Below are 24228 nucleotides of genomic sequence, written 5' to 3'. Positions count from 1 at the left end.
TGCATTCATCCCAAACAATCAATTCACATTGCTGCAAAACCTTTGCCATTGCAGAGTTTTTCGAAATGTTGCTTTGCATGTTTGATGGCAATTTTAGAGCTGAATGGACCTTCAAGCAAAGTTGCTGCGATTCCCGACGAAGCGAGTGCAATTGCAATTTTATTTTTTGAGCGAATTGATGGTAATATCAATGAAATCAAAAAAGTTTTTCCTGTACCACCAGGTGCATCTAAGAAGTAAATCCCTCCTGTTTTATCATTTGTTACTTTCATAGGTGTATCAAATACATACTTGTGTTGTTCATTCAATAGTGGAAGATTTGTTTGAATTAATTCTTTCAAGGTGTTCACCGGACCGAACAGACCGCTCCGAAAATATTTGTATGGAAAAAAGAAAAGGACTGTTTTAGGGTTTTCCGGGAAATTATTCGAATTTTTCTTGCCGTAAAAACCATCTTTAGACTTCAAGGAACATTTTAAAAAAAGAATTGTTAAGATTGGTCCATGCGTAGTTGAGTTATGCGCTTACCAACACATTTTGCGATTCATTTTTATATTATAGATTAATTTGCAACCTGATTATGTTTACATTTTATATTCAACTACTATTTCTTTGTTCCAGTTTGTGTTTACAGATATCAAACACAATGTAATATACATTACAACTGACTATGGAAAAACTTTTGAAAGGAGAAATTTGAGTTTCACGCCTTCGGAACTATCTTTCGATGAGTTGAATCCGTCGACTTTTCTTCTTTTTGACAAAAACATCACAAGACATACGGTAAGTTTTATACATATTTTATCATGTCATTTTTGTCTAAAAATGTTTCTCTTGTAAAAAAAACGAAAATATTTTTTAAAATTTTATTATTTAAACAGAAACAATATAAAAATTTAGGATTTAATTGTTCAAACGGGAACGGGTGAAATAGTATTAATGATCTATAAGTGTCTGGCAGATTAAAAATTTGTAAACAATAAAACATCAAAAGCAATTAAAAATTTAAATACAGGAAAAGGAAGGCAGATATGGGTGGTACTGGCGCTTATCAAAACTAGATAAATAATAACATCAATAAAAAATGCAAATAAGATGTGTCAAAAAATAATTTCTGAGTGAAATTAATCTAAATTAATCTTTTCTTAATTATTTACATTATATTTGTATATGCACACTGAATAATACATAACGTGAGATAAATCTGTGTTTTGATTAAGGATATTCTTTCATACACTTGTTTAATAGATTAAAATTAATTTTCTTTTTATGTATGGTATCTCAGCTTATATATCTTATTTTTTAGCTATGGGTGACAGAAGATTTCGGAAAATCTTTCCGAAAGATTAAAGAATATATTGACGCTTTCTACTGGTTGAAAGACGAGGATGACAAATACAATGTTGTCGTGAAAGAATTCGAACCAGATGGTTTGAGCACAATTCTTTATTCGTCGAATTTCTTTAAATATAGAGTGTCAGACGTTCACGCTTCAAACGTGAAAGATATCTTTATCAAAGGAGACTATCTTTTTTTTACAAAATATAATGTAATGGTAAGTGACTTCGTTAATTAAAATAAGCAAAATATTTTAAATTAAAACTCCTGAAGTCCTTTATTAGAATTTAAATTTAAATAAAACATTACTTTGAACATTTTTATGTTGCATCCCAAACGTCAGTAATACTGATTATTACGCGACACTATATTAAGAATATCACCCATTAATAATTTGACTTCAATTAATAGATTCATCCGGTTTACGAATTTATGATTTTAAATTTTATAGCATGCTATGGTCGATTGACAGGTTAGTAGTTTCAAAGTTGTACACATAATATATATCTACAGAATATAAAATAATATATAAAAATGAGTGATTGTAACGAATATTTTGCCTACCACATAGGGTATTACTATGGGGGTTAAACATTGGGGACAAAAGTTACTGGGGGTAAAAGAACGGCGTTTGGGTTTATTTGGAGAACTGGGTCGTGGATCAGTGAATGAAACAATGGGATTGGATAGGGGCTACTACAAAAAAATAAACAAAGGGGTACTTACATGAATCTCCTGGACGAATTGGCAAACAAAACACAAGAAGGTCCTCTAGCTATTTGAAATAGGGACGCCGCTTCGAGGAACTTCCTGCTGGATAGGTTCTTCCTTCCTAAAAAACACAAGGGAGAGGTTAGGAGACTTTTCTAAAATAAATAAACAAAATGGTTTAGGGAAAAAAATTAAACATTTATTACTGTATCACCACAAACTGTTACAAAAATATAGACAATAACAAAAATATTATATTAATAGTTACAAAGGTAAATACAAAAATAACAAAGAGAAACACTTACTATGTCCTATACGTTTACAAACTCTTAGGTGTTGGAGATACTACAAATACTACAATACTTACAAATGTTACTGGGCTATAATCTGTGGCAGAAATAAATTATTACAAATAAAGAAATACCTTTTAAATGAGACTATTCATAGAGGTTAACCTTTTTCTAGAAACAAAACAAACTAATGTCAAAAAATAAAACTAGCTGTCAGATGTCAATAATTTTAATTACTACAAATTATTTTAAATTGTTATGAAAGCAAATTATTATTAAACATGTTTATACTTCCTTTTATAAAAGTTTAAAACAAAAAAAAGTTACCTTGATTTCACTAAAATGCACTTGAGTTGTAAACTGGACTTATACTATACTTTCTCTGCCACGAAAATAAACTGCATCTCCAAACTGTGAAAAAAGTATCCTCAAACGGCTGTTTAGGACGTTGAGGTTGAAATGGGCGGCACTGGATACAAACTTCAGACTGGGCTTCTTAAAAAACAGGAAACTGGAACATGTGGATATCTTTCAAATTTGTTGTAATCGCTTTCCAAACCTAATTAACTGCATATAAAACTGCTACTATACTACACAATTTCCCATGAAAAAAAGGCGAAAGACACAAAACAATACGAATTTGATGCTAAATTCGGACTCCAATAAAACTAAACACGCCTTTAACAGCGGCCAGCATTACTGAGAGTGAGTAAATTCTTAAAAATCATTTGCTTAACTTAGTATAAACAAAACATATAAACGAGAATATTTATTTGTGAAATATAAACAAACTTTAAAATGGTTTATTATCGATCTGATCTGAATCTGATCTGAATCTGATATGATCTGAATTGAAAGAATATTTCTGTGTTTTAACATGTACGAAAGGAAATAGAAATTCACTGAGATTATTCTTGGGTTTTTTAATACATATACGAGGGGATTTCAATATATACCAAGGAATTTACAAATGCTACATGATTCAAGCGAATTTGAAGATATTAATAATACACCAACAGATATTTTTGAATAAGTTAGTCTAATAATACAATCTTTAATAACCCACAATTCAAAGAAACGTGGGAAAAACAGTATTTCCATTTTAAGCAATAATGGGCTGAAGAAAAGCGCATTCGTAGGTACTTACTCAGAAAATGTTATTTTGGGGTATTTTTCGATATTAGTAAATACTGTTACGATAAATATACTGGCCTAACTTTTATGACTAATTATTCTGTTTTATTGTAGAAATTTCGGTGGAAGTCTAGAACCAAAATTATGGTGAATGAGCCGGCCAAGCTTCTCGATCTTTCGATGCTGTTCTAGTATATCAGGATTTCGTATATAAATACAACATTTTTATATGGAGGGCCAGTTAATACTCAAGACCCGCGCTCGCGAATTTGTACGTACGGATATAATAAATTGTCAGACAAGTTAATATAAATAAAGAAATAAATTAAATCCGTAAGTGTTATAAATATTGAACCTTTTAATAAATTCACAACAAATGGTGTCAGAGTGGGATCGAACATAAATTAGACTTATAATAATAATACAAGTGAATACGTAAAATAAATTGTGAAAATGGCTACGATTTATGAGCTCACAGTGACGAATTTAAGAAGACATCTCGAAGACAGAGAATTAGCTTCTACCGGAAAAAAGGCTGAGTTAGTCCAACGACTAAAGAACGCTTTGCTAGAAGAAGGACTAGATCCAGAGACTTATATATTTGAAGATGCTGTTATCTCGTCGATTTCGAAATTAGAAAACAAAGTTTCTGACGATATTTCGAAAGTTTCTTCTGATGTAGCCAAAGTTTCTGGTGATGTAGCCAAAGTTTCTGGTGACATCGCATCATTAGAGAACAAAGTTTCTGGCGATATTTCAAAAGTTTCCGGCGACATCGCCTCATTAGAAAACAAAGTTTCTAACGAGATTTCTTCGCTGGAAAGCAAAGTCTCTGCTAACATCTCTTCGGAAATCTCTAAAGTCACTTCTGAGATGTCTGCCCTGGACGATAGAATATCTTCATTAAAAAACCAAGTTGCTGCCGATATGTTAGCCTTCGAAGAAAAGATATGGAAAGAGATGGAAAAGAAGATGGAGGAAACAGGGACAGCAGAGAGAGGTAACAATCCGATTACAGTGGAGATAAAAGAAGACGAGACGAAATTTAAGTTGGAGACACGGCCGAAATTTGAAGGAAGTGGAGGTTCTATTCATGTTAAAGTCCCAACTTTCGACGGAAAATCATCATGGAACAACTACATGAAACAGTTCGAATCAGCCGCAAGAGCAAATGGATGGTCTGAAAAAGAAAAGGCTGTAAACCTGACTATCGCCCTTCGAGGAGATGCCTTAGATGTGCTTCAGACCATAGCCGTAGAGGAGACCGATGATTTCGAACAACTGAAGAAGAGGTTAAATATGCGATATGGCCACGAACATTTGGAGCATGTATATCAGTCACAGCTTAAAAATCGTAGACAGAAGAAAGATGAGGCTCTTCAAGAATATGAGGTAGATATTGCCAGATTAGTACGATATGCTTATCCAACAGCTCCCGAAGACATGATGGAAAAATTGGCCGTTCAAACGTTTATTGATGGTCTTCGTGATCATGAAATGCAGAGAACACTGCGATTAGCTCGTCACAAGACGCTGGTTGATGTCCTATCCGCCGCCCTCGAATACGAGTCAGCTACGCAGGCCTCTGGCGGGTACAGTAAAGTTAGGACTGTAAAAGAGGAAGGAGATGAAGATAAACTTGACCAGCTCGTTAATATGATGAAAAGCATGACATACAAGAAAACGAAGACCATCAGATGCTGGAATTGTGGCGAAATAGGACACGTACGAAGCTCCTGTAAGCACCCTAGGTACGACGCAAATCAAGAAACTCACCATCAGGAAAACTAGAACGGGTCAGCCTTAGGGGGGCAGCTTCGACCCAGAACTTTTCCAAAGACCCTCTCATACTAATAGCTTCTTTGAAATGTCGTGAAGATAGTGTATATGTAGATGGAGACATAAATGGTAAAAAGCATACGTTGTTGGTGGATACCGGAGCGACCAGAACCATTATACGCCCGACAGTTATAAACAGCCGAAAGAAACTGTTACCAACGAGGTTACGACTTCGGACCGCTACAGGTGAAAATGCCAACATTCATGGAGAAATCCAGGTACAATTGGGAATTGGGGCAGAAAAGTTTGTCCATACTGTTATAGTTGCTGACATCGAAGAGGATGTTATATTAGGAATGGACGTAATGAATATGCATGGATTCCAATTGGATTTTAAGAATAAGGTAATCAAAGTTGGCAACGAGGAGGTATTTCTCCATCCACATAATGACAACACTGTGCAAGCAGCCATTACAGAAGATACAGTCGTGCCTGCGAGAAGCGAAACGATCATAGTAGCGCGACTACAGGGAATTGTAGACGAAGGGAGACCTGTTATGATGGAGCCTTGGAACCACGACGATGAGGTTGGCCGTGGAATCATAATTGGAAAGGAATTGGTGACTTCGGCTAAAGAAATTCCTGTGAGACTTATCAATGTCAACGACTACCCAGTGACCATAAAGAAAGAGACAAAAGTAGGAACTTGTGTACCTGTGACATCCATAATTCGTCAGGCGACAACATCTGATAATTCCAACGACAAATTCGACCAAATGGTTGCAGTTGCAGGACAGTCTCTAAATCAGATGGAGAAAAGGAAATTAAGGGAATTTCTTCGGCAGTATCGTGATATTTTCGTACCGAAAGGAGGAAAGACGGGAAGAACTACCGTTGTTAAGCATAAAATTGATACTGGTAATGCTAAGCCAATTCGTCAAACAGCTCGACGATTACCACAGGCGAAGAGAGAGGAAGCTGAAACGATTGTTCAGGAAATGAAGAAAGACGGGGTGATAGAACCTTCTACGAGTCCATGGGTCTCTCCGGTGGTCCTGGTTAAGAAGAAAGACGGAACGACGAGGTTCTGTGTGGATTACCGTTTGCTGAACAACGTTACCAAGAAAGATAGTTATCCTCTGCCTCGGATCGATGACACATTGGACACATTGGCTGGAAGTAAATTGTTTTCTACTTTAGATTTGAAGTCTGGATACTGGCAGGTAGAAATGGACCCAGTCGATAAAGAAAAGACAGCCTTCACCACAGGATCTGGATTGTGGCAATTCAACGTTATGCCATTTGGACTTTGTAATGCTCCTGCGACATTTGAGAGGCTTATGGAAAATGTGTTGAGAGGGTTATCTTGGAAAACATGCCTGGTTTATTTAGATGACATAATCGTCTTGGGGGAGACATTCGAAGATCATTTGAGGAATTTAGAAAACGTTTTTAATCGACTTAAAGCTGCCCAATTGATGCTAAACCCCAAGAAGTGCCAGCTATTTCAAGGTAAAGTCAATTATCTGGGTCATATAGTCAGTAAAGAAGGAGTGGCCGTGGATAAGGGAAAAATCGATTCCATTAAGGAATGGCCAAAACCAACTGACAAACATCAAGTGAGAAGTTTTCTTGGACTATGTACTTACTACCGGAGGTTTATTAAGAAGTTTGCAGATATCGCTAAGCCATTAACGCGACTTACAGAGGAAGCAAGAGAATACCGCTGGGATATAGACTGCCAAAATGCCTTTGAAACGTTGAAAAAGCATTTAATAACAGCACCAATTTTGGGGTATCCACTGCCAGAAGGAGAGTTCATCTTAGATACGGATGCAAGTAATGTGGGAATTGGAGGAGTGCTGTCTCAGATTCAAGGAGGACAGGAACGAGTCCTCGGATATTTTAGTAAAGTTCTTTCAAAACCTGAGCGGAATTATTGCGTCACGAGAAGAGAACTTCTAGCAGTAGTTAAATCAGTAGAGCACTTCTATCAATACCTCTATGGAAGGAAGTTTTTAATCCGAACCGACCATGCCGCCCTTAAGTGGTTGATGCAGTTTAAGAATCCAGAGGGTCAGATAGCCAGGTGGATCGAACGACTCCAAGAATACGATTTTAAGATTGAGCACCGAGCCGGAGTTAGCCACAGAAATGCTGATTCTCTTTCCAGAAGGCCATGCCCCGCAGAGTGTTCCCACTGCAACAAAACGGAATCCAAGGAAGCAGCAGTGCTAAGAACGACGATTGTCAACGACGACTGGACGCCTACTAAGATAAGGGAAGAACAAGAGAGAGATCCAGTTATACAGAAAATCCGAAAATGGAAAGAGGAAAACCGTCGACCACCTTGGCAGGAAATATCAAACCTATGCTCAGTAGTTAAGACGTATTGGGCCCAGTGGGACTCATTTATCATCGAAGATGGCTTGCTCAAACGAGTCCTGGAAAATGATGACGGTGCAGAGAAAAGAAGACAGTTGGTGATCCCAAAGAGCAGAATAGCCGAAGTACTTCGTCAGTTACACGACAGTCCATCGGGAGGGCATTTTGGTGTAAGGAAAACCCTTCAGCGAATTCGGGAACGGTTTTATTGGATGAACAGTTCCGACGACGTAAAAGACTGGTGTAAGAAATGTACTATTTGTGCTACGAGTAACGGGCCTCACCGGAAAAGGAGAGCTCCTATGAGACAATATAATGTTGGAAGCCCGTTTGAAAGAATAGCTTTGGACATCGCTGGGCCATTTCCAGAAAGTGAAAATGGAGGCAAGTACATGCTGGTAGTAATGGATTACTTCAGTAAGTGGGTCGAGATTTACGCACTTCCAGACCAGAAGGCCGCCACCGTTGCAGATAAGTTGATCCAAGAATATATCAGCCGATTTGGAGTGCCTTTGGAGATCCATAGTGACCAAGGCAGGAACTTCGAAAGCGATCTATTCCAAGGAATATGTGATAGACTAGGCATGAAGAAAACAAGAACTACAGCATATCATCCGCAATCTGATGGTATGGTAGAACGGATGAATAGGACAGTTGGCAAATATTTGACAAAGATGGTGTCCGATCATCAGCGAGACTGGGACCAATACCTTCCGTTCTTCACAATGGCCTACAGATCTGCTGTTAACGAATCAACAGGCCAGACACCAGCGAAAGTCCTATTCGGACGCGAAATGCGACTACCTTGTGATCTAGAGTTTGGGTGTCGACCTGGAGAAGATGTAGCAGGTGAAGATTATGTGATCGAATTACGAAGAAGAATGGACGATGTACATGAGTTGGTCCGTTCCCACCTTCAGATCGCTAGCGACCGAATGAAGAAACGGTACGATACACAAGCCGAAAAGGGTTGCTTTAAGAAGAACGACAAAGTATGGCTGTATAATCCCAAGAAGCGAAAAGGTTGTTCTCCCAAATTGCAGCAGTTTTGGGAAGGTCCATACCTCATTATGGAGAAGATCAACGATGTCATCTACCGAATAAGCAAGATTCCGAAGGGAAAGCCGATGATAGTACACCATAACCGGTTGGCATCTTTCGAAGGTGACCACGACGTAGATGAAGAAGTGGAAGTAAACCAAGTCCAAGATGTGTCTGACCTCACGTTTGAGGAATTCATGGGTGCCTATGGAGGTACCGGTAAAGCGAGACATGGTGTTACCACTGAAGAAAAGCAAGATCTACTCGCGCTCCCCGATGACTACTCGCTGGCCCTTACCATCCCGGCCAGTATCAAAGACGCACCAGGGTTGGCATCCGTCTTTCGAAGGAAGTTTGGTCGAGTTGCAGAACTTCAATGCCAAGTGCCAGCGTCCGGTAAAACCTTGAAACTCCAAGATGCATCACGTTACCTTTTCTACCTGGTAACAAAGGACACTGCCCGTGACCAACCTACCTACCGAGATGTATGGGAAGCCTTACTTCAATTGAGAGGGCACGTACTAGAGTCCGACGTGCAAAAGTTAGCCATGCCAAAGTTGGAGTGCCGCCAATTAGATTGGAGGGTTATCCGAAATATGGTGGAGGAGATCTTTAAAGACACCGAAGTCCAGGTGTTAGTCTGTTGCAATCCGCATAGTTACTGGTGCGGAGAGAAAACCGTCCCTTGTCATTTTTATACAACTGGAAGTTGTAAAAGAGGGTCCAGTTGCCGATACCAGCATACAGTTCCGGTTCCAGTCCCGACAAGGTTCCAGGAGGAACCATCTTTTAAGAGGGGGGCAATGTTACGATAAATATACTGGCCTAACTTTTATGACTAATTATTCTGTTTTATTGTAGAAATTTCGGTGGAAGTCTAGAACCAAAATTATGGTGAATGAGCCGGCCAAGCTTCTCGATCTTTCGATGCTGTTCTAGTATATCAGGATTTCGTATATAAATACAACATTTTTATATGGAGGGCCAGTTAATACTCAAGACCCGCGCTCGCGAATTTGTACGTACGGATATAATAAATTGTCAGACAAGTTAATATAAATAAAGAAATAAATTAAATCCGTAAGTGTTATAAATATTGAACCTTTTAATAAATTCACAACAATACATTAAGAGCCAAATTGTGTTCAAATTTTCGATGCTACGTACCATGCTCGAAATAAAGGAAAATGTGAATATTTAATACTCAAAATGATTTGCTTTCTTGAAAAGGCAAAACCAGGGACATAAAGCTAATAAGGCAAAAACCTTAAAAAAAGAAGTAAATAAATTTTTACTAAAAGCCCTCGATGATACTTATGTATTAATGAAGGTAATATATCTCCAGAAATTAAATATTTATATTAAAAAAATAACGGCAAATATTCGACACTCTCAGTATCACATTACATAGCTTTCTTTGCATTGTAATTGTGACCCCTCCTTCCTTTAAAATTTCCGCCAGGATTCCATTCTCCCTGCGCTTTTACTGTTTCTAAGCAATTTTATTGTTTCCTTTATTTCCTGTTCTGTTGATTTCTCTACGTACTCCTCAATATTATCCTCTGATTGGCCTATTGCCTCATCTGTTTGTATCTGTTCTTCATTATTTAGCAGTTCTTCAAAATATTGTGCCCATCTGTTTTATTTCTCTGCAGTATTTTCAAGGAGCAGTTCTTCTTTATTCCTACAAAAATTGTTTGCGTGTTCTTGATAGAATTTTTTTATTTCTTTGCTAATGTAATGCTTCTCTATTGTTCTTAATTTTCTTTCCGAATACCTCTTTTTTTTGCCTGTAGATTCTTTTAGCTTCTTTCCTTTTCGTTTCATGTTCTGTAATTGTTTTTTGGGTTCTATTATTGTCTTTTTCCAACTTTAGTTAAAGAAGTAGATTGTAATCAGCCAAATACTAGTACTTTCGGGGGATACCAAGTGTATAATAAAAGTGTTAGTGACTATTTCACTCATCTTAAAATTTTCACATAATCTGACCAATCACAATCCAAAGACAGCTTGTGTTATCACGAAAACACCAACTGTCTTTCAATTCTGATTGGTCTATCAGCTTCGTGTTTTCAACGACGTAACCATGGATACCGATCGCAAAGCAAATTTTGACTTTTGCGAAAAAAATTATTGTAGCTTTACGTCAAAATGAGTCGTTTCAGCTATGAAAATTACTGGACATGGAAGTTCGAACTCGATGAAACCGTATTTACATCTTAGTGCCGAACATCATCAGAACATAGTGAATACTTTTAGGAATACTCCAAGTACATCAAGTAATAATAGCAACAATACATTGTATCCACCTAATAACGGTCATACTATTCAAAATTTTTACAATTGCACCGTTTATAATAATTATAGTCGAGAATAATGTATTTTTTCATGTACAAATTATTTATTGTTATAGGTAAAAAATAATTGTAACAAATTATTTATAGTTATAATAAATATTTCATGATTATGACTAATTGTGAATTATTCAAAAAATGGGTAGATTTGGGTTACCTAGATCAAATGTATTATGTTCATGAAATAGTTTAATAAAATACCACTCGTGATTTAATTTAGCTTATAAGTCTGTCTTTTATTTCTAAACTCAACTGAGTTTCTTAAAGAAAACACCACTCGTCCTACGGACTCGTGGTGTTTTCAAGCAACTCAGTTTCGTTTAGAAGTAAATCGACAGACTTATCGCGAAAATTGAATCACTAGTGGTATTATTATTGAAAATATCACGGAAACTACTTTGGCTCCAGCTCTCACTTCTAGTGCTATTCAAACCACTGCTCAAAATTGCACATTTAACATTAATATAAATAATTGCCAACCACAAATTAAACATATTTAGGATGCAATTATGAAACTACAGTTATACTGTACCTACTTGTTAGTTTTAGTTCTCTAATAAATTTTGTGTTAGTTATATAAATAAATTATTTAAAAATGAAAAAATGACTTGTTAATTGAGGAAGGTGAAAAAAATCATATGCATAACATGGTAGTAAAGTGCCTTTTCCTCCCTTAAATGATTACAGTTAACTTTATTCTCGCTAGGAAACGTAGCACTTTGCTCCCTTGTTATACAAATATCTATTAATCCAATGTGCATATAGAAACAATACATAATTTCTTAAAAAAAATTATTTAAATTATATACCTTTTATAAAGGATTAAAAATCCTTTATAAAAGGTATATAATTTAAAAAAACCCAATCGGGCTATATCCCAAAACGTTTTTGGAATCCATATTCCATCATCAGTGCACTAGGTGGGTATACATGTATTGAGCCACTAAATATGTGAGTAAAAACCCGTTAAATATTGTTTTTTTAAATTTGGTTTACATTATATGGTAATACATTCTATGATGTTAAAGTTACCAGTGTATTTGGTAACATGGCGACGTATGACTCCACGTAAAGTTGCTGGTCCTGAGACGATGTGTGTACGAGGACATGATGAAAGCAACTCAAACTCAATCAACTATTTAGTGGCTCAATACATGTATACCCACCTAGTACACTGATGATGGAATATGGATTCCGAAAACGTTTTGTGATATAGCCCGATTTGGTTTTTTAAATTATATACCTTTTATAAAGGATTTTTAATAAAATTTCTTATTATATATGGTATACAGCCAACTACAGGAACTTAGATTCCTTGTGGATTATAATTTCTTTTAATATTTTAGAGAGAGCCGCAACTGTACGTTTCTTACAAATTACGTGCACCACTATTATGCGTCTTTGATTCCAAAGAAAAATTCAACAGTTACTTCATCGTCGATGTGACTAATACCAAAGCTCTTGTTGCAGCAGGGCATTCGAACACATCTCATTTATATGTAACGGATAGTTTAACTGGCTATAGAAAACAGGTCAAATTCACGTTGTCCTTGGAAGATGTTTTCGTCTTTTTTCCTTCAACTGCTTGGCAAGACGCTTGGCTCCAGTGAGTAATTTTTATAAAAGCAGTGATTTCTGTTAAATTTCATTTATTAATTAAATATAGATTATAATAATAACACCTCCCTAATTTAAAATAATTTTTAAAACGATTTACGCAGTATAAATCGAAGCGTCAAATATCAATTATAAAATATAATTTTCATTAAAATCAATTTTGGCTTAGTTTAGGACTTTGAAACATAATATTGGGTGAGGGTAGTTCGAAAAATATGTATAAAAATATATACAATACAGCAGATGAAATATATAAGAATTTTATTTAATTTAGCCCCATGCCAGAAGAAGCATTTGCTGATGTTTATAAAGTAGAAGGTCTGACAGGCATTTATATAGCATCGAGAGTTACATCAAAACCAGTTGGTGCTCATCTAGGACCTCAAAATTTGGGATCCGTCATTACTTTCGACCATGGAGTAACTTGGAGATTAATTCAGCCACCCGCTTTCGATGCAGAAGGTCGCCCGTCAGGTTGTGTAACTACGAGAAATTGTTCCTTACATTTAAGTCAAAAATTCAATCAGTTATCGCGTGATACTAAATCAGTGGGAATATTTTCAAGTAAATCAGCACCTGGATTTATTATGGCCACAGGTATGTAATTATTATTATTTATAAGTTGTAGCAGATTGGGTTAAAAGCATAGGATTGTTGATCATAATTAGATTACAAGTCTTCAAATGTTTAATAATCTATTACATATTTCTCATAGTAAATAATAAAAGTTGCGATGGTGAGATCAAATATATTGTATCAGCAAACTAGTAGCTAACAGTAAAATTATTAGTTTGAAAAATTGAGCTGTAGCAAGGAAGCAAAATTGGAAAGATTGCCGCATTCACTTAAAGCTCTTTGATTCGCTTATCGCAGTAAATCACTCCGCACTCTTGTTGTGTCTAGTCAACTATATCTTCTCTCTTCATTATGTCTCTTATTTCATGATTCATTCTTCTTCTCATTTCTCAGTTTTTCATACTTATTGGGCCCGAAATTCTTCTTGGGGTTTTCCTCTAAATATATATATATATATATATATATATATATATATATATATATATATATATATATATATATATATTATAAAAAAAAATTTAATTTGATACAAGTTTATGCTCCTACGGGAAGCCGACGAAGAAGAAGTGGAATTATTTTAGCAAGATATCGAAGAAGCACTTAGAATAACGGAAACAAGAGAAATCACGATAGTCCTAGGTAATCTCAATGCAAAGATTGTAAAGGAACAAAGCGAAAAGTGTATAAGAAACTATGGTCTGGGTAATCGAAACGAGAGAGGAGACCGTCTGTTACAATTCTGTCAAGAGCAGGACTTGATTATTACAAACACATTTTTCAAGTTACCAAACAGACGATTGTATACATGGCGATCGCTCGCAGATACATCGGAGAAAGTAGTCAGGAGCCAGATAGACTACATTATGATCAATGAAAGACACCGTAATGCTGTTAAAGTCGTGAAAGCATATCAGACGTGGCCTCAGATCACAATCCACTTATCGCCAAGATTACACTCACCCTTAAAAATATTAAAAGACATCAAAGAATCCCTACAATAGATACAAGAAAACTTAAAGAACCTAAAGTAAAAGAATGCCTCCAACATGAACTGCATGTGAACTGCAGCAAATTTAACACAAACACCAATGATATTGACGAGTACTGGGATCAACTAAAACATTTTCTACTGGAACCCTGTAAAGAAATACTAAAGACTTCCTCTAAGAGAAAAGAAGAGTGGATGAATGATAAGATACTCAAAATGATGGAACAACGGAGACAATTTAAAAACAAAGACAACAATAAATACAGAGAGATAAACCACGAGATCAGGAAGATGGTAAAGCAGGCAAAAGAAAAATACTTTGAAGAGAAATGCAAAAAGGTCGAAGACCTTCAAAATAAATATGATCTGTTTATCCTACACAAGAAAGTTAAAGAACTGACAGGACTAAGAAAACAAAATCTTACTCGTGCAATTCTGGATAGACACGGGACTACTATAACACATATGGACGAGAAAGTACAAAGATGGGCAGAATATATCGACGAATTGTTCGATGCTGAAAGAGGAGATCTGGAGCACATAGAACTTACGTCAGAAGAAATAGGTCCATATATTACAAAAGAAGAAATATTACACGCATTAAAAACAATGAAGAGTGGGAAAAGCCCTGGACCTGACATGCTTCCTATAGAAATCCTAACAATTCTAGCTGAGAAGCACATTGATGTTTTAGTGGCACTCTTGAACCAAATTTATAGTTTAGGCGTATTACCCAAAGAGTGGTTAACATCGATTTTTATTTATCTCCCCAAAAAGAAAACCGCAAGAGAATGCAGCGATTACCGCATCATTAGCTTGATGTCTGAAAGCTACTACTAAATGTTATCCATAACCGAATATATCACAAACTGGATATAGACGTTAATGATATACAATTTGGTTTTAGCAAAGGCCTAGGAACGAGTGAAGCTCTTTTTTCACTTAATATACTGATACAAAGATGCCTGGACGTCAATCAAGATATATACGCATGTTTTATTCACTATAATAAAGCATTCGATAAAGTACGACATAAACAATTAATGAATGTCCTGAAATCAAAGAAGATTGACTACAACGACCTCAGGATCATATCAAACTTATACTTGAACAGCGAGCAAAAATACGTGTTAACGAACAGTTGTCAGAATAAATTGAAATTAGATGTGGAGTGAGACAGGGATGGTTTAAAAGTGGCTGCAGTTTTGCCATTGTATTCGTTGTTGTCAAATTTAATCGAGTTTCAGACGTAGACTTGTATGATGATGTCTCTGGAATCATCTAGTGAAAGTGACAACGATTTGTTTTTTATAATAAGTGCAAATTTACTCCATATTAGATCAACGAAGAAGAATAAACGCAGATATTGGATACATCCTATAGTAAAAGAAAAAAAAAATAAAGAAATGTTTTACACGTTAGTCAACGAAATCAAAGATGGCCCAGAAAAGCATCTTCCGAAATAAAACTGTGGGTAACCTTTTCCCAAGCATGTTTTTCTTTATTTTATTCGAATATTTCTCTGAGCGCATATCCCAAATTGCTGAGCGTGTGTGGATTTCGGTAATTAATTTATCGATGTCTATAGCTTCCATAATATATACAAAATTTGGAAAACACCGTTGCAAAACAGTCACACGTCTGTGTTGAAGCACGACATATCTATTACTGATGTGCCGCCAGAAGTAATAAAACCGCCGGCGGCGCATGGTACTCAGCATAAGCCGCGCGGCGACCGACGCGGCGAACTGATAAATGACGCGACGGCTCGTCTGTGTTGCACAACATAAGTACCATAGGTAGGTAGACCTTTAGACGAGACACCGCTTTCAACGCCGACGCGACTCACGCCGTCCTGTCGTATAAATAGCAATTACATGGTTACTTCATGTAAGTTTTGTTGGGGCAATATTAATTTTCATTCTACAATAAACTGTAGTGGATTTAAATATTATGTAACACTCGTGTATCTGACTAATATTTTAGAGGGAATGATGTAACAGAAATTTTGCAACACTGTTTAAAAGTTACACTTACTACTACAACATGCGTGGATTGTCTCTCACTCGTATTCAAATAATTAAGTGTTATCTTTTCCACGTACTGAATAACGTATACGTTGTAGTTGAAAAATTGCCATACCGGTATATATATGTATATATATACATATACTGATATGACAATATATATATATATATATATATATATATACATATATATATATATATATATATATATATATATATATATATATATATATATATTATTATATTCCTTTGAAATGAAAAATCAAAAACTATATTCCTATTTAAAATTTAAATTAAAATAAAAATTTCATATTTCTCAACCACGAGCGTATAAATTTTTAACGCCCTGTATAATGATAAATTTTGTAAAAATAATTATAGCTAGTTCTAAGAGAGTGTTTCGCAGAATTGTTTACTGGCCCCATGAACAATGTATTTCAAGCAAGTAATTGGAGACGATTAGGGGTGCCGGTTTAAGAAAGTGTTCGTCGAACTGTTTATTAAAACCACGGACAATGTTTTAAATAAAAAAAGGAGAGATAATTAAGTTTTCAAGATATGCGGGTCGGAAACTCATTAGTCCGTACGGTACATAATAGATAGTTAAAATATACCTTTGTATTAAGATTCTTAAAAATAGATAAGAACGTGATTAGTTGTAGAAAGTAAAATAAGGATACTGAATTTTGTTTATTTATTGGAACTCCACAAAGACAAAAAGATACGTAATTTTGAAAATTTGTTTCTACCATATCTTCTACTGTGAAAGTATCAGTGCTCTGTTATATTCTATCGATTTTTCTATTGGTTAAGGTTAAGGATAAGGTTTTTACTGTTTGTAGTTGATCGTTTGTTTCAAATTTTGAATGGAAGCCAGCTTGTTCTCGGGGCAGGTAGAAATCCAATCTAGTCTTGTCGTAATTATTTGGGTAAACATTTTATAGATGTTAAGCTGATTTCCCAACGGCAAAATCGAAGGAAAGAAATGGATAGGACAGAAGAAACTCTCTTGGTTGAGGAATTTGCGGCAGTGGACAGGTTTGACAGCGGACCAATTGCTACACGTAGCGAAAGACCGAGATCAGTATAAAAATATTATAAGCATGGTAGTCGCCGACGTTCCGTAGGGATATGGCACTCTAAGAAGAAGAAGAAAATGATTTATTAGATATAAGCTTATTGGACTATAGTTTTCTAGGTGCGCCTTGTCTCCTTTCTTGTGTAGTAAAATTGTTACTGCAATGCAACTGCATTGTTCCATGTTTCCGGTATGCAACAATCTGTTAGACAAAGGTTAAACAAAATTTTTATTTAATTGAGTAGGGCACGTCTGCCTATCTTTCTAGCTTCTATTACGACTCCATCCTCTACTGGTTCTTTGTTGTTTTTCATCTTTTTCTTTGCGTCCTGGATTACGCTTAGTGTGATCTCTGGAATGAGCCCTGGTTGATGATTTTGGTGATGCGGCGGCTTCCAAGTTCGTTTGGTCTTCTCTTCGACTTGGGTATAGTTCTTGATAGAAGTCTTCAACTATGTGTAGTAGTTCTTCTCTATTTGATATAGAGACTACTTCTTTGTTCTTTAGTTTGTGTATTTCACATTTTCTATTGTTTAGCCGTCTTCGCAGGACTTTCAGACTTTTATTCTCTTCTATCGTTCGATGGACCTTTTCATTCTTAAATTTTCTTAAATCTTTCCTTATAGCTTTCGATACTTCTTTATTTATTTTTCGTAGTTTTTCTTCGTCAATGCTTTCGTTTCCTTTGATTTCCCTTCTAGTTTCCATTAGTTGCTTTGTTTCAATGGTTATTTTTTCGTCTTGACGTCTTTAAGGGCAGCATTTTACTTGAGCCTTTTGAATAGCTTCTACGATATTTTCGTCTAGGGTTAGTTATAAAAGCTATAGTTCTCTAAATATCTACAAAACGAAACATCCTAGGCATATACATCGTGATATCAAAAGAAAGCTTGCAATATTCTCTACAAAATGGAATACTAATATAATATATTCTATTAAAAAAATGAGAAAATTTTGTGTTTGAAAAGAGATCACACTGTACATTATATGGCTGGATGTCAAAGATATTAATTTATTTAAAAATGATACCATACTCGAAAGGCTTTGACACATCATTTACATTTTTATTACCTTGGAAACCTAATCTACAGCCCTGTTATCATATATCTATTAGACCTATAAAAGCTTATACAAATACTTCATATTTTAAAAAAATATATTTAAAAATGCTTTAATATACAGGGTGTTCTATTAAAAAAAAACATAGCTTGGGTTTATTTCGTTTTTTCCACTAACCCAATTATATTTTATGTCTACACTATTTGGTGGTTTTACATGGAATGCGAAAATGGTATCTGACCCTAAAACATATATGGCAGCTACTTCAGAATACTAGTGGTTCAGGGTCGTATCTTAAAAAGCTGCCAACGGTGCATTTAAAAAACAAGACAGATATCTTTCCAATATGTATCATAATTAACATCAAAAGAAATACCCATGTGTTATATAAACAAACTAAAAATGTTTATATTATCAATCTCAGCGACGCAAGAAGATTGAGAATATTTTTCGGTGTTTTAACACATACGAGGGGAAATCGAAATGCTACAAGTGCAGGCATAAAATAAATTTGTGTTTTAAAGAAAGCAGAAACTTTTAAGCAACAAGTTTTAACTACTAATTAATTACAATTTCATTAAAAATCGATTTCTATATATATATATATATATATATATATATATATATATATATATATAATATATATATATATATAATATATATATAATATATATATATATATATATATATATATATATATATATATATATATATATATATATATATATATATATAGGAGAAGTTGTCCTGAAACATCACGAAGAAGCAGAACTAATCTGACTTGACAATGGCAAGTGTATATATATATATATATATATATATATGTATATATATATATATATATATATATATATATATATATATATATATATATATATTCAATATCGAATCAATCTACAGACAGTTGCAAGTATTTATATTGTTTAAATTTCAGGTGTCTTAGGAAATAATCTAAACAGTCAATATGCAGTATATATAAGCTTGGACGGTGGAGTAACATGGCGTCAAACACTAAGAGAATTATACTTTTATAATATGGGAGACCATGGAGGTATTCTATCCGCTGTTAAATACTATGAATACTATAAAACAAACGGAAAAACTCGTCACATTAAATATTCTATAGATGAAGGTCGAAGTTGGAATCAAACCGAATTCCATAATGAAGAAGTAAGAATATATGGTTTAATGACAGAACCAGGACAAAATACTACTGTTTTCACGATGTTTGGATCTTTACCAGAACACCACCAATGGATTATTGTTAAAGTTGACTTCACCAAAGTATTTAAACGTAAATGTACGAAAGATGATTACAAAATGTGGTCTCCTAGCCACAGTGAAGGCATTCGAAATTATATTCCATGTGAAATGGGATTGCAAGTAGCCTACGAAAGAAGAATGCCATTTGCGAAATGTCTAAACGGCTTGGATTACTTACAACCCAAATCTACAGTGGTATGTGATTGCGATTTGCTTGATTTTGACTGGTAAGCTTATAATATATTTAATAACCTTTATAAAATTTATCAGGAATTAGATTTTTAATAACTATTCAGTATTCTTTAGCTTAATCTCATATAAATACTTTTACTGTCTGCCTTACTTTCATTTATTTAGGTTTTTCTCATATCCAAGCACTTCTTTTTTTGCCTTGTCCACTGCGTATTTCGTCATTTCCAAATTTGTTCCTATTTCTGTCTCTAATTCTTCTTTTTGCAACTTCAATTTTATATGCTGCTTATATTTTTGTATTATACCTTCATCTTTTAGTTTGCTGTCTCAGAATGCTTTTTTTTAATATGAGCTCGGCTTTTTTTGTCCATTCTATTGCAAGATTTAATCTTTCTAAAAAATGATCTTTATGACGCACTTTGAGTAGGGTTGGTTTCTAGTGGTCTGGTTTTTGGCATTTAAATCGAATTGATTAAAACAGCCGGATTATACATAAAAAAATGGCCTAATAATTTTCGCGCTAGGATACACACGCGCCGCAGTATTAAGTTTAACCAATTTAAGCGTATTTACAAAAGAATTTAAATTTTTTTAATAAGCCGGATTTACATCACGAATTTGTATAAACCGTTAATAGGCAGTTTTACCTTAGTGCGTATTCATGCGCATATTTTTCACTTTTTTGCATATTTGCACAAGTCTACGACATCACATAGGTAGAATAATGAAATTATGTATGCGTCTACTTTCAATACTTTTTTTTTCAATATCATTTTGTAGTATTTATTTTTAGTTATAAACGTTATATCGTTTGTTTGATTAATTTTATATAACTTTTAGTGATTTTGGATTTGTAAAAGTTGGTTCCCCACCACGCTGCATTCAAAACAAATCTGACACGTCATTGGATATATACAAAGTTCCAACTCAGTGCAATCCAGGCAAATTTTACAACCGTACCAAAGGCTACCATAAAATAACCGCAGATAGTTGTATAGGCGGCTTTGAATCTGACTATCTTCCAGACATCGTTCCTTGTCCCTTTCAGGAAGTGGACGATTTTCTTCTATTTGCTCAAAGGGGAAACATTTCCAGATATAACTTAATCAGTAAGAATTTAGAACAGTTATCGGTGCCAAACTTGAAGAATGTAATCGCAATAGATTTTGACATGGCAGAAAATTGCGTTTACTGGGCAGATATGAACGATAAAACTATTAAAAGACAATGTTTCGGATATGATACAGAAATTTTAGTGTTTAACGATAAATCATCAATCGAAGGTATGGCTTTTGACTGGATATCCAAAACTTTGTATTTCGTTGATGGTCTTCGTGCCAAAATTGAACTTATTAGAACGAATATAAATCAAAGTGGAATAATGAGGAGAACTATTTTGAATTCAACGGTTTTGCATAAACCGAGAGGTATTGCTTTACATCCCAGCCATGGATACATGTTTTGGACGGATTGGTCCGCCGAAAATCCTTCAGTGAATCGAGCTAGTTTGGACGGAAGCAGCAATATGACTCTTTTCGGAAGAGATAAAGTTGAGTGGCCTAATGGTATTACAATCGATTATTTCGCCAATAGATTATACTGGGTAGATGCCAGATTAGATTACATAGGTAGGTAATACACCTTAAATTTAGTTTAATCATGATCATTCTGCTGCAAAGATATCATTTTTTCATTTCTGTTCCAGATTTTTTCATTTTGGACCATATTAATATTAATCGTCTTCAGAAAAACGTGTCGCCCAATTTTTCCTACAGGTTTTCTTGCTATTCTTTATCATCACTATTATTCATGTCTTTATAGGTATTAGTAGAGCCTATCAGACATCATTCTACTTGATTAATTCCGTTTTATCCACTAATTCTTCGTCATCATCATTCTGGCTTTACAACCCTGCGTCCCAGCTTCCCCAAGAATTTATCTCCAATCGTCCCTATCCATCGCCTTCCTCCGCTAATCACAGATTCTCATATTACTCATATCTTCATCGATATTATCAAGGAATCTTGTTTTGGGTCTTCCTCTTCTTCTCTGACCAATGGGGGTATCAAGGAGCGTTTTTCTAACTGGGTCCTTTTGTTCCATCCGCATTATATGCCCTATTCACTTCAGACGTCCTATCTTAATATGTTTTACGATATCAGGTTCCTGGTATATTCGCCTATAGATTCGCCTTAGTACTTTTCTTTCGAAATATCCTAACATGTTTTCATTATTTTTTGTTAGAGTCCAGGTCTCTGAACCATATATTAGGACTGGACGTATTATTGTTTTGTAGAGTTTTATTTTTGTATTTCTTGATATAATTGAGGATTTAAGGAAGAGATTAAGCCCAAAATAGCATCTGTTGGCTGTGCAAATTTTGCGGTTTTTCTCTGCGGTAGTATTATTATCAGTGTTAAAGAGCGCTTCCAGGTATACAAATTCGTTCACTGCTTCGATGACGTCGTTTTCTATAACAAGTGGTCGTTGGATTTGTAGTTGCTTGCTTATTTTCATAAACTTCGTTTCGTTGGTATTTATTATTAAAACCATTTTTGTAGCTGATTTTTTAATGCTATATACGCCTCTCGTACATCGTTTTCCGTTCTCCCAACAATATTGATATCATCAGCATAGGCCAAGACTTGCACTGATTTATTATATATTGTACCAGTGGTTGTGATTTGTGACATACGTATTACTTTTTCCAGAGCCAGATTGAACAGTATACTGTTTTATATTTTATGGGTTTATAAGTTAAACAATATTGTACTAATTAAACTTATATTTTTTTACAATCTTATCAATATCAAAAACATGTCAATCTGTCATGTAGGTTGATTGTTGACTTCCTGAAGTAAGCCATGTCATGTGTATGTAACGTAGCCCCCTGCTACACTGTTACACAGCTATATATTATATTAAACACCTTCCCCCTAAGATCGATATCTATAAGGGGTTTTTATATTACGACCAACTCTGGTCTTATAACTGTTAGAAGTCGTCTCAATATTTGGGTTGACATTATGACTCAACATAGGTACTGATTTTACATTTGGGCTTGGACACCCAATTATTTTATTAACACTATCATTTACGTGGCTGCTAGCAGTATCTTTATGAACACTCTGTGACTGAATATCAGGGTACAACTCGGGTTCTAAAATGAATTCTTTTTCAAGTGTTCTGGTACATGAGTGTTTCATTTGGTGTGAGTTCCGTCTAATAATTCTATTGTTACCTTCTTTTCTCACCCAATATGATCTAGGTTCATTCTAGAACCCGAGTTGCCCCATCAATAATAGTGAAGTCATCATAAACATACTTATTTTTATATTTACAAACTAAATTTACAACACCTATTGTTTTAGCCTGAGTACCCTCAAACCCTTAAGTACATACTGATTATGCCTAATTTTGAACTGTTTATCAATTTTCTTAAAAATTTTTAATGGAATTATACTTACATCAGCACCTGTGTCAAGTTTTACTTTAATTCTTTTATTTTCAATTTCTATAATTTCATCCCAAATATTTTGACAACTTACATCTTGGTATGCTTTATTAACATTTCCTACAAAAATATCAGATGATCCATCACTGCTACCTTCATCTATGACATCAATATTCTTGACTCTGCACTACTTTGCAAAATGGTTTAAAATCCCACATTTCTTACATTTCTTTCCATATGCTGGACATTCTCTGGCTCCATGAGTTAATTGACACCGTTTGCACTTGAATTTTTCATTAGTGTTGGTTTTACTTTTAGAGTTATTATAGTTTCTATGGCCCTGGAACTTATCTTTATTCCTTTCTTTATGAACTTGTCCTATATCCACATCTTTCGTTTCGTTATGAAATTTCAAATTTTGGTTTTTACTTTGCTCACTAGTTCTACAAAATTCGATGGCCTTTTGTAGGGTAAGTTTGTCTACTCTCAATAAAGCTTCTCTAGTAACTGAATCTCTGATGCCCATCAATATCTTGTCTCTCAGAGCTTTATCTTCGGCTGTTTGTTCTGGATCATCTTTCAAATGATTCGTTCATCCTTGGATTAACATATTTGTCGATTAGTGACATCATTAAATCGTACTTATTGGTTTCGTCTTCTGGGATGGCGAATGTGGACATAATTTTGGCAGACTCAGTTCCAATTATATTTCTTAAAATTGACAGTTTTATTTTATCTGCTGACTGGTCTTGTCCTGTTGCTAGTAAGTAATCTTCAAAACAGGTTTTCCAAAACTTCCATTCACTTGCCGCATTTTGTCCCTGTAAGTCAAAATCTGGTGGTAGTTTTACACTCATTCCCATTGCCATTTTAGGTTATGTTACCTCGTGCCTCACTATGTTCTTAAAGTTTTTTTTTTCTTTTATGGTAAAATTTAGTTTT

The 24228-nt window shown here is 34.8% G+C and overlaps 1 protein-coding gene across 1 annotated transcript in view; it reads left to right on the top strand.

Annotated features, from left to right (window-relative positions):
- LOC140442486 (sortilin-related receptor-like) overlaps nucleotides 1–24228 on the top strand; it is a 97813-nt gene that overhangs the window by 13142 nt on the left and 60443 nt on the right. Inside the window, 6 exon segments of the mRNA XM_072533554.1 lie at nucleotides 622–783; nucleotides 1307–1555; nucleotides 12379–12638; nucleotides 12924–13246; nucleotides 19312–19867; nucleotides 20673–21464. Of these exon segments, the coding sequence (XP_072389655.1) occupies nucleotides 622–783; nucleotides 1307–1555; nucleotides 12379–12638; nucleotides 12924–13246; nucleotides 19312–19867; nucleotides 20673–21464 (2342 nt within the window).

The sequence above is a fragment of the Diabrotica undecimpunctata genome, chromosome 5, assembly GCF_040954645.1.
Source record: "Diabrotica undecimpunctata isolate CICGRU chromosome 5, icDiaUnde3, whole genome shotgun sequence".
NCBI classification, from domain to species: Eukaryota; Metazoa; Arthropoda; class Insecta; order Coleoptera; family Chrysomelidae; genus Diabrotica; species Diabrotica undecimpunctata.
This window is presented reverse-complemented; position numbering and strand designations above follow the sequence as displayed.